General features: G+C 52.6%; 1 protein-coding gene across 1 annotated transcript in view; it reads left to right on the forward strand.

Annotated features, from left to right (window-relative positions):
• Positions 1-12,432, forward strand: part of LOC134039237 (peripheral-type benzodiazepine receptor-associated protein 1-like) — a 61,093-nt gene that overhangs the window by 26,075 nt on the left and 22,586 nt on the right. The window contains 5 exon segments of the mRNA XM_062484948.1: positions 3,708-3,815; positions 4,019-4,147; positions 5,633-5,809; positions 6,618-6,929; positions 11,702-11,863. Coding sequence (XP_062340932.1) covers positions 3,708-3,815; positions 4,019-4,147; positions 5,633-5,809; positions 6,618-6,929; positions 11,702-11,863 — 888 coding nt within the window.

Here is a 12,432-nt window from a genome sequence, read left to right on the forward strand (position 1 = left end):
TGTTGATACTGTACCTCTGATCATCCCTTTGTAACGTTAGAAACCATGTACGGTGAATGGCTGCTCCAATCGCTCGCATGTCCACCGTAGACCCAGTTACCATGGTAACCAAGGGCCCGGTGATGTCAGCGTGTGTTTTTTCGAACGCAGCCAGAACAACCTTCGGTTATCCAGGCATGCCCGGCCTTGGGCTAGCCAGCACCCTGACGCTCTCTGGCTCACAAGTGGGACGACCGTGGTGCTGCTGAGTGCTGGCAGGATGGAGCCACAGACTGAACACTAAAACGTGATTGGCTCTGAGCTCGAGTGACAGCCCCGGAACCTTGTGCGTGAGGGTGGTCGCCATGACTCTGGCCCGTCTGCCAGGGGGAACGCAGGCACCAACCTCCAGCTACTGAAAAAGGCCTCCCAGGGAACAATTAGAGGATATGGATCCACTCCAAGATCATTAGAATCAGAATACAGCCGGGCAGAGGGAGGCTGACCTCATCCTGGGACGGCTGCCTCTGACTTGATTGATTGGGTCTTAGTGTAGTTCTCCTTAGTGTAGTTTTCCTGAGTGCACTGCAAGGCCCAGTACCAGTCTTCAGCGATGACCAGAGAGCACTCAAGGACACGTTTCACCTCTGAGCTGTCGCTCGGCCCTGCTCTGCCTTGAAGAGGTTGTTTGCTGAGGCAAATGTTCAGTGGGGTTAATGTAAGCCTTTGTACACTGCAGTCTACCTCTTTTCAGGGGCTGTTTTACCAGTGTATGGCTGTGTACTGTAGCTCACAGTAGGTTAACATCCCCTGTAGAAATACTTATTCTAAACCAGATAGTACTGTCCTTTTATTATGGGTTCTTAAATTACTCTCTTAAACAAGTTCATCCCTGCAACTCCACTGTTTCCTTGATGTATTTTAAAAGTTCTAGCTTTTGCAATGTCGTACAATTTCAACAACAAGTTGTTTGGAACAGTCATTTATTAAATGCGAAAACATTTTTGGGCGTGTCCTATATTATTATTATACTGTATGCCCAAATGAACTGTAGATTTAAAGACATTTACTCCAAGACATGCCTCAGAAAAGTACAATTAGGCTGAGAGATCCTCCTCTCTCTCACCTTCCCAGGGCTCATTTACTGGCTGAGGGGATTTAGGATTCAACAAGCACTGAGGCAGAGCAGCAGTCTGCCTGTGTAGCCATCCATCATCTCCAGCAGCATGGCCGTCAACAGCGCCCCCCTGGAGGCACTACATCACTGTCAGCTCGGCGTCTGAAACCCCCTCCCACCGCCGCTTCCAGACCGAGTCTGGAACCTGGGCTCCTCACCAGGAGTGTCCTTGATACCCCTGCCCAGCTCAGCTCCTGGTCCTGGGGCATCCTTGATAGCCCTGCCCAGCTCAGCTCCTGGTCCTGGGGCATCCTTATACCCCTGCCCAGCTCAGCTCCTGGTCCTGGGGCATCCTTATACCCCTGCCCAGCTCAGCTCCTGGTCCTGGGGCATCCTTATACCCCTGCCCAGCTCAGCTCCTGGTCCTGGGACATCCTTATACCCCTGCCCAGCTCAGCTCCTGGCCCTGGGGGGATCCTGTTGACGTTGTTGCTGTGAGCGCTACACGTCGTTGTCGATCATCCCCGCTGATGATCGGGCCGAATGCTGGCTCCGCTAGCGTCTGTGTTTTCACCCGGTGGCATCTGGACGTCCTGGCAGCAGGGTAGAGGAGCCGGGCCCACCGAGAAGGGAGGGTGCTGTCTGGGATTACCAGGAACACACTCTCCCCAGCACCAGCCTGGCCAGTCAACAGACGCTCATTAGTGTTGACTCAGACTACAGGTAGGCATTTCTACGTCCCCAGGGGCCGCCTCCAGACGTCCCATCGTTAGCCGTAACCGTGGCAACAAGGCCATTCGGTGGTTTCCGTGGCATCCCCGTATGGTTATTGACGATGTTTTCTCCCCGTGGTCGTCGGGTCGATCCCTGTTGTATTTATTGCTTGTCATTTGATCAGGCTGGGACCGCTGGTGATGTTTTACTGATCGTGTTTCACGATGGTGGTTGACAGGTAGTTCATTGGAACGGGGGAGAGGGTGTTCGGAGGCAACACGGGTTGTTATAGATGTAGGACGTACTGGTGTCGAGCTTATCACATGAGGAAACCATCTGGGTACGTAGTAGACTGTGGCAAGACTTCTGGTCTAACATCACACACACACACACACACACACTACCCCTCCCTCCCCTGCGTCTCTCTTTCCTTCTCACTCACACACACGCCACACAGCCCTTGTGTTGTGATCGTTCCTTCTTTTCTTCCTTCCTTCTCTTTGTTATGTTCAGTAACTGGTGCTGTGTTTCCCTGGTGCTGTGTTTCCCTGCATCCTGTCTGGCTGAGCTCAGGTGCCCGGCAGAGCCAGCGTGGTGCAGCACGTGCCCCAGCATGTCCTGGCATGTGCCCCAGCCGGAGCGCAGGGCGCTAACGCTTATCTGTTATCACACCCTCCTCTGCGCTGTGTGTGTGTGTGTGTGTGTTGGATGAGGTGGTTTGCCCAGGGGCTACAGACACCAAGGACAAACCCTCGTCTCACTTCCAGCTTTTTCTCGATGTGGCCTGACTGTCCATCTGCTCTCCCTGCTCCAGAGCCTCTCCTCTGCCAGGCATGGCTTCCCCCTCCTCCCCCCCCTCCCACCACACCACACCTCCTTCCACCCCCCCCCCCCCCCTCCACTCCCCTGCCCCTCCTCCACACCTCCCCCCCCCCCTCCACACCTCCCCTCAGGGTTCAGCTCCAGACACACCAGGGTGATGTCATCTCCCACTGTGGAGACTGAGGGAGGCTCTCCTTCCCCCGTCCCCTCCTCACGGACACCAAGGGCCCCCCTGGATCTGGGGGCTCTAACATGGTTCTATCTGGTGTGTGTGTGTGTGTGCTTGTGTGTACATAAATGAGAATATGAAAGGTAGCCCTCTGACACTGCCCAGCTGGTCCTTCAGATGAGAGTAAGGAGTGTATTCTGGTTGCAGCTGGCGACTGAGGGAGAAACCCAGCAGGTAAATCCATCAAAGTCCAGAGTAAATAATAAGACTGTTGATATCAGAGCTGCAGCTCCAGACTAAACGAGGGGGGTCGGGGGGGGGCTCTCTGGTCCAGGCTGATGGTTCTGCTGCTTAGCTCTGCCAGATGCGTCTCTCTGGCCCTCTCACATCCTTTGCTTTTGTCCCCTCTCCTTATTTTCCCTTCTAACTACCTCTCCGTATCTCTCTGTCTGTGGCCACGGCTCTCCTTCCTCCTTGTTGACGTGTGGCGGCAGACCCCCCGAGTTCTCCCGCCTGCTGTGCGGCGAGGCACCCAGGAGGATAATAGGAGTTGGGTCCAGCGGTTGGCTGACGGTGCTGGCCTAATGAGGAGCCCGCTCGGAGAGCTCTCGTCTGTCTCCACGCGTTAGAGCTGAGCTGGAAAGCACTGTACAAACACCCCTGTCTGACAGCTGGGGAGACAGACAAGCTTTCTATTGACCGGGCCAGACTGTACTATCCCCTGGGGTTCCAGGGCTGCAGAATCCTAATGAGCTAGTAATTCTAGGCTAATGTGCTCCATAAGCGTTATTACTGCGGACGACATGGGACTTGTGGGAATGTGTTTTATCCCCAATTAACTTCGAGAGAGATGTGCTACGAGCCGTTTGGTTTGACTGACTGTTGGGTCCGATGCTTGTGTTGCAGAACGGCACGGACTACGGCTTCCTGGCGCGCCAGAACTCGGAGCTGCTGCGGGCTCTGGACGAGCTGGAGAAGACCTGCTCCACCCTGAGAGAGGAGAACAGCCTGCTGGTAAGACCCGAGCGGAACCCACCAGACTCCACCCAGGAACCGGAGGCTCGACACGGGCCTGCACCGGTAGACGAATCTAAAGAGCCCATCTGTTGTTGACTCCTCTTCCTCAACCTGGGTGTCGGTACTAGTTTGGTCCCTGTCGTGCCTGGGGCTTGCCTTGTGAGGCTGGGTCAGGTGTTGACGTGTGCTCCTGTGTGCAGAGGAAGAGCAGCGCCCCGGAGACGGAGGAGAAGGTCAGGCGGCTGAGGAGGAAGAACACGGAGCTGGCCGTCATCGCCAAGAGGCTGGAGGAGAGGGCGCGCAAGCTGCAAGAGGCCAACCTCAAAGTGGTACGCTGTCCGAGCCCTGTGTCAGAGCCCCGTGTCAGAGCCCTGTGTCAGAGCCCCGTGTCAGAGCCCTGTGTCAGAGCCCCGTATCAGAGCCCTGTGTCAGAGCCCCGTGTCAGAGCCCTGTGTCAGAGCCCTGTGTCAGAGCCCTGTGTCAGAGCCCTGTGTCAGAGCCCTGTGTCAGAGCCCTGTGTCAGAGCCCTGTCTCGTAGACTGGGCCCAAATGCTGTGCCCGTAGGCTGTCTCCCAGACCCAAGACTGGCCCTTTCTGCAAAAACAAGTATTTGTTTCCACACAGTCCACCTCCCCAAATGATGAGCATGATTCATTATCGAGCACCAGCATCCATACTGAATCCCAGTAATGTTTAGTAATGAGCTCAACAGACCGGTCCAAGGAGTGATGAATGAGAGTCATTGTTGGGAAATGCTAGTTCCCTCCTAAACAGTAGATTGGGTCATTATGGATAGTTATGGCCATGCAAATTAAATTTTCCTCTTGGCATGCTGTGTCTGCAAATGCCATTAGGTTACAGTGGAGGTTTTGCCGTGATTGTTCATGGCTTTGAGGAGAAATTTTGAATACTGGGAAATCAATCCTGTGTGATATGCTATTGCATAACTGACAGTTAATATTGCAACAAAAAAAAAATGTTCTGCCACTGAGCCTGGATACTGACTGGATAGGGTGTGTCAAGGAAATTAGAGACCAGAGGAGAATCCTGCCCCCCTTCCCTCCCCCCTCCCCTCTCAGCTAAAGAGCCACATTAGTCCAGAGTGCCACCTGCACAGCCACCTGTCTCTGGCTAGACCACCAGGCCCATGGATCGTCCTGTATCCTACTGCACCTGTTCAACACCCTGAGAGAGACAGACAGGTAGAGAGACAGACGGGCAGAGAGACAGACGGGCAGAGAGACAGACGGGCAGAGAGACAGACGGGCAGAGAGACAGACGGGCAGAGAGACAGACGGGCCGAGAGACAGACGGGCCGAGAGACAGACGGGCCGAGAGACAGACGGGCCGAGAGACAGACGGGCCGAGAGACAGACGGGCCGAGAGACAGACGGGCCGAGAGACAGACGGGCCGAGAGACAGACGGGCAGAGAGACAGACGGGCAGAGAGACAGACGGGCAGAGAGACAGACAGCTGACAGAAAGAGACAGAAAGAGAGAGAGACAGAGAAAAAGAGAGAGCTAGGATTGACCATTACACCTCTCTCCCTGCTGCCCTGTACAGAGCACAATCAATACAAATCAAACCCACGCCGACAGACAAATGAAAAGAACCTTTAAAACCAGACTGACCCCGACTGTATTTATGGACAGCCCTTGAAAAACACAACCCTTTGAAAAGCTTCTGATACGCTTCCGGGCCTTTCTCCTGATTTCCTCCAGGGTTTCCCATCAGTGGGATGGTTTGTCAGTGACAACGTTCCTCAAACTAGTTTCTCATACTTTCCGTGTTGTGTGTGTTTCCCGCCACAAAGGCCAACGCCCCAGTTCCAGTGAGGCCCGGGGCGGTGGAGCAGTACAAGCGGGCGTTTGCCCGTCAGCGCGCCCGCGACCTGGCCCAGCACGCCGACACGCTGCTCTCCAAGGACAAGGAGCTCGCCGCCCTGCAGCAGGAGTGCTGGGAGCTGGAGGCCCGACTGGGCACTGCCAAGGTAGTCTGGCGCCCACCGTACTTGAACACCGTCTGCTTACTGAACACCCACACGACCTCATGGACGACTGTACCTCGTCCCTGGGCCTAGGAGGCCTCAAGCCTGCCCTCTGCTGGCCTGGTTGGGCATTACACCAGAACAGTCCCATAAGCCTGCTCGAGGAGCGGTTCTGATTTCACATGTGGAAGAGACGGTGCCCTTGCTAAGTGCCTGTTTTTAATCACACGGCTGTGACTTCAGAGCTGATTTCCACGGGTGTAGACATCTGTTGGGGTTATTACAGAAGAACCTTCTAGACTCAGCAGAGCACTGAGCTGATAGGTCTGGCAGCCTGCCGGCCTGTTTTACCCTGACACACCACGGCATCATGTGACTTGGATGACAGGGAGAGAGATGGGGCTTTCCCTGCCTGTTCCAGATCGACCCTAAAACGTCCTTTTACTGCTGAGACAGCCCAAAAAGGGCTGAATGTTTTAGTTACTAAGACAGCTCCTCTGATCTGACGGTACCAGTTCCAGACCTCACAGCTGTGAAGGAACAGGCAGCCACTAGGTGGCAAACAGTATGAGTCTGTTTCTCTTAGTCATGCATGGTTGGTTGGTTGTCTGTCTTTTCTCCCAGCCATCCCACTCAGTCATGAGCTGACCAGAAGGCTTTTGCTCTTATATCTTTCAATTGTGTTATATTTGCAATACAGTGATGTCATCAGTAAGTCCTGTCCTCCCTTTCTAACTTCTGGTGTGTGTGTGTGTGTGTGAACGTGTGTGTGTGAACGTGTGTGTGTGGACATGTATGTGTGTGTGTTCAGGGTTCCCCTGTGCCGTCAGGCGTGCTGGAGTTTGAGCGTCTGTTGAGGGAATCCCAGAAGGAGGTCCTCAGGCTCCAGAGACAGCTGTCTGTCTCTTCCTGCAGAGACCCCAGCACCAGCCCTGCCCCCGTCCCCTGCCTGCCAGACAGGACGCTGGACAAGACGCTGGACAGGACCCTGGACAGGACGCTGGACAGGACTGTGGAAAGGACCCCGGACAGGACCCAGGATAAGACCCTTGACGGCACCCTGGACCAGACCCAGGACAGCACTCCCCACCAGACCCCAGACACTGCTGTGGAGGTGGAGAAGGTGAGCTCCATCTCCTTCCTTATGCCTGTCAGCCTTGCTCTGTGCTGACCCCTGTTGGTGAGAAATGGCACACAGCACCACTGTACTTCCCTTCACAAGAGCCTCTTCTCAACACACCTGATTTTCCTCAAAACATTTCACTCCGACAACACAACACACACACAACCCTGGCCTTTGTGGAAAAACAAACAAAACACATTTTCTGCAGTTTTGAGGTCATGTCTCTGAAGCATTCTGAGAAACAAAGCGAAGCGTCCCGATGTGGAAACCTCCGGAGAGTCTCTGAGGGCAAGGTGTCTCAAAAGGCAGCTGGATGACGTGGAGCGCTTCTCTGAGGGCCAAGTTTGCGATTAGGCCGAAGCTGACACACGGGTCGGGTCATGTCTTTTTCATCAAGGGGGTGCACAGCCTGGCCCAGCTCTGCTGCTCCAGGATTATGTGTTTGTTAATGTGGAATTTGGTCCACTGGGCTTTTTCTAAGCTTAGTTGTATGTTTACATTGGCGTGGATGCTGTTTTACAGTGTTATATAATGGCCTGTGGGTCGGAGCCAGCCATAATCTGCCAGCAGCCGTAATGAGATGATTCCCTGTCTTGAACTTAGGCCTGATCTGGAGGCAGAAGGCACCGACTAAGGCTGCAGCGCTCAACACTCTGCTGTTCTTAGAAACAGTCGTCTCTATTTCTCTATCTCACTCACTCAATGCCACAGCAGATGTGCGGCCTGGATAGACCGGTGTAGGACGGTAGCTTGGGTGACTCGTGTGAACGTTTACAAGTGCGCCGAGCGCAACTACTGTTGGGTTCAACAAACGGCACGACCTCCCTGTCACTGCAAATGAGTGTCAACCCGACTTGTAAGTCGGGAACATAAGAGTATAGGAATTACAGCGCATAAACTGTTTGCATAATTAGTTGTTTTTTTTTGGGGGGGGGGGAGGGGCATCTTTCTTATTTAGGAGCCGTCCAAAGTTTCGGAGTGAAATTCACTTCTCTCTTTAAAGCTTAGGCGAGAATCCTGGTTGTGGTAATCTGGCGTTTGTGGGACACACACACTGAGTGATATACGCACGCACCGACAGGGCCCATGTTGTGTGCACGCTAATCCCCTCTAACAACAGAATGGTACGGTCCAGTAATCCTCTCTCTGTTGCCGTGGCAGCGGTGAGAGGGTTTTGGATGGTAGGTAAGACTAGCAACACCAAAGACTTTCCAGCTCGCCCTGCTCTGGATAATTGGGGGCCGGGGACCGCCTTGACGTTGCCACAGATCACAGGAGAGGGGTACGTCCTAGTGTGTGTGTGTGTGTGTGTGTGTGTGTGTGTGTGTTTTGTGGGTGGTCAGTGGCCTTGTGTGTGGTTAACCTTGCTTTGGTCACTCTCTGTAGAACTGAGGCCATGCAAGGAGATATCTAAAGACGATACACTCCTTGACGAGCCACTGATTGCCGTAGAATCCCAGTCGTTAACCGTGTCCAGTTTTATGGACGCATTCGTGGCAAAAGTCTAAGCGGACAACATGTTTTGAGAGATTGTCTCCGTCTCTCCCTGTCTGTTGCAGATTTGTGTCCTATATTTTTATTGCCACTCGAGTCTCAACTAAGTGGATTCCTCTTGCAGATCTGATAGCGTTAGTGTTACAGCGTGCATGTCAGTAAATTCAGTAGTGACTCTGACCCGGTCTAATGCTATCGTTAGTAACCCCCCCCCCCTTTGCAGAGACGCGACAGACAGGAGGCCTAGTCGAGTGACGCCTGTCAAAAAACCCTGTTTTGTAACCGTGAGCGACCTGGAGCTTCCAGATGTGGTTTCTCAACAGCCTTTTGCAACTCGGCCAGAGGGTTGTGCCGTGTTTAGATTGGTGGGGCATCGATATGTACTGTATTAAAAAAGAAAAACCAATGGCCAGGCCAATCCATTAAGGTGCTTTTAAAAGAAGTGATCCAGTTACCCGTTTCAGTAGTCCACAGGGATTACGCCAATGTGCTTATGGCACCCAGGCCCTGCTGAATGGGATCTGGCCCTGCTTTAGTACGCATGGACCTGGAGCTTGTCCTTTAGAACGTACAGACCTGGCCTGTAGCTTGTCCTTTAGTACGTACAGACCTGGCCTGTAGCTTGTCCTTTAGTACGTACAGACCTGGCCTGTAGCTTGTCCTTTAGTACTGGTGTGTAACGTGTGTGTCTTAGAGAGAACACGCTGAGCTCAACACTGACCAGGCCCAGAGTGTCCTGTATGTCCTGTATGATGTCCCTTCTGTACGAACGCTGACTGCTGTACACACGTCTAGAGGAAGGGAGCTGACTGCTGTACACACGTCTAGAGGAAGGGAGCTGACTTCAAGTCTCTTTGTCGGCTGTAACTGAGAGAAAGATGGAATGACACGGCATAATCCGCATTCTAAAGCTGCTTGATTCTATCTGATACCTCACCATCATTAGCCTCCTTCTTTGTCTTTATAATGTTTAGTACAGATTTGTTAAGCCCATAAGTGCATTTATGGGTTAGCCCCAACAGGAGAAAGCATGTTATCTAGAATATCAATGTAGTGGCTTCACAAGGATGTTTTACACGTGGATTCACCTTCCGCAGGTGCAGAACATAACATGGGCCATTCAGTGGGAGTTTTTTCTGTACCACGCAAATGCTCACATGAATCATACTGACAGGAAAAGTATGAAAGTAATACATTATTTATCTTGTTATATTATTATTTATCAGCATACTGTAAGCCAGCTGCATGGGGATTCTTCAGGAACCCAGAAAATCTCACAATTCCTTTACCAAAAAATATGAGGCCAGGCCCACTGCAAACTCCTCACATCCTCCATGTGTTTTAGCATCCTGGTGCTATAGTATAGGCCACCGAGACAGCAGTCACACAAAAACGGACCAATAGCAACATGTCCCGTTGCTCGATGACTCCCCGTGCAGTGCCTTGTCACACTTGGTCATGTCAAACAGGAGAAACCCTGCGCGTCTCTGCTATTTCTAATCATTCAGGATGCATTCGTTTCAATTTACGTCATTCAAAGTTCCTAAAGAACACCCCCCCCCCCCCCCCCCCCCTCTCTAGTCAAAGGCTGGTGTTGGCCGGGCGGGGCTGTGATGCAGGGGTCTTGTGGCTGAGCCAGCTGTATTAGTTTAGGTGTCAGTAGAGCAGGTCAGGCAGGGTCACCCCCAGATCACCTTTGCTCTGAGCCTTCACCTGCAGCATGGGGCCAAACACACACCTGATCTGGTTACACACCAAAACACAAAAGACTGCACACTGGAAAACAGAGTACTTATAGGGATAAACCGTATGAAAAGCATCTCGGCTACTCCCATTCTGAATTATTTATTACTTGTTTAATAAATATTAAAGTAGACTGACTGACTGTGTGCTAATTGTACAGTTGGTTATTGCGATTTGAGCTCCAGAATCACAGATATACTGGATTTTGTCTGAGCACATGGAGTGTAGCTACATGGCTCTCTGTCACTGTACGTAGTGGTCATCTGTGTACAGTAGGACGCATCACGAAGCCTTACGTCACACTGTCCCTCTGTGTCGACCCCCCCCCATAACACAGACCTTTCTTAACTCAGCAATACATGCTGCCTCGACTGTTAATCTTTACTTTCAGCTGTGGGCAAACACTCAACATTCCTGCTCGAGTCTGCAGCCTAAACTCCAGGGGCACACCTCGGCTAAGTTGCCGTGGAAACAGGAAGGGCGTCTTTCGCATCCTCCAACAAAAGATCTAGCTTCAGGACTGTACGCACGATGAGTGTTTCGTGTCGCTTAAGTCGCCTGGCCTAGCTCACGTTGCACGTAGTAAGTACTGGAATTGCGCGTGGGTGTGTGACTGCGTCTAAAAGCCGTTTTGGCATCAGCCTGCTTTTACCAATACTAAAGTTGGTTTTATACGTCTAGGTTTAGTTAATATATTCCATATGTCATACACGTATAAAGTCATCCTTTATTAAGTATTATTATTTGCTACCATGAAGCACTTTTTCGTGCAACCGTAAAACGGTGTGTGTGTGTGTGTGTGTCAGAGGATGTTCATAAACATGGCTTCCTGTCCAGAGGCTAACGCAGTGAAGGCTCCCTCTGCTGTACGTGGAGCTCGTCTGATCCTGTTACTGGATCCTGACCTTGGCTGCACTAGCCCAGTTCCATTGAGACCATAAGTAGGTGTGCTCTAAAATTAGAGCCTGATTCCCAACTCTTAACCTGCTGAAGCCAGGGTGACAAGGAGATGACACCAATGTCAGTCTCTCCTCTAGCCGGCGCCCCCTGCTGGCCTGTTTTGGAAACGTTCCTAGCCAGGTGTGGGAGGGCCAGGCCATAATAAGACGGGAGTATCCATGAACGAAGGACAAGTACTTTCTTTCGAGCTTGAAAAGCAAACTTTGCGCAGTAGGAGAGAAGGTTGCTGTCACGTTCCAGGCTGGAGGGATTCCCTCTGGATTACGGGGTGATTGTAGTCAGACCACTCGCTGCTAATCTCTGGCTGTCAGGTGGTGGAGACATCAAAGTTAATGAGGCAAGTGCCGATCACAAGTTCATTTCTCAGTCAGGAGGAGCTTGGTTCTTGACTGCAGCCGGTGAATGAGAGCTCTCCGCCGGCTTACAAGCTCTGTGTCCTGTGGATTCCTCTTCGTCATCATCGCGCGCGTGCCCTTCAGAGGACAGGGCTAGTCCCCCCCCCCCCCCCTTACCCCTCACCTGCAACGCGCTGGAATCCGGTGTGAGCGTGGTGGTTGTGGCTGTGCCCCTGGCAGGTTGCCGGAGAGACCCCGTGTGCGGCGTTAGATGAGGCCCCAGCCAGGCGTGAGGAGACTCCCGCAGAGGAGGAGGAGTCGGGACTCCCACTGACCCCCCCGCCGGGCCCCACCCCCTCCCACCAGGAGCAGCACACACAGGAGCAGCGTCTACAGTTGCTGGTGAGTGACCGCCCCACATTCCCGCCCTTAAGCCCCCCCCCCCCACCCCCAAAGGTCCGCACACACTCGCATCAGACGAGGCCGCCCGCACCGACAGCAGGCCTGTCCGCAGAGGCTCGCGGCCTATCGTGCGAGCGAATCAGGCCACGGACAGCTTTTTAATTATCAATATTGTCTTGCTCTGTCCCCACTGGAGAGGACAGCTCCTCCATTAAGCTGTTTCCAGTCTGCAATTAGCCCCCGTGTCCTGTGTCCACTCCCCGCCCGCCGCCATGCTGGTAATACTTGATTACGAGGCTGCTGTGGCCATACTGAAATAAGCTGATTTCTCCGATGCCTGCATGTCAGCTCCATTTAGAATAATTAAAGGATGTTAAGCTTTGTAATACCTGGATGTTGGCGTAGCTGAGGTCAATATGGAAATCTAGGACTTTCCCCAGATTCATAACAGATTGATGGTCCAGCTACTTTTTACATTATACACTTGGCTTATGATGCTGTTGTATGTGGCAGTGCAGTGCAGGGCGTTGAAAGAAGCTCAACCGAATAACATGTTTGTGTTGGTTGTT

The sequence above is a fragment of the Osmerus eperlanus genome, chromosome 19 (genome assembly GCF_963692335.1).
Source record: "Osmerus eperlanus chromosome 19, fOsmEpe2.1, whole genome shotgun sequence".
In the NCBI taxonomy this organism is placed as follows: Eukaryota; Metazoa; Chordata; class Actinopteri; order Osmeriformes; family Osmeridae; genus Osmerus; species Osmerus eperlanus.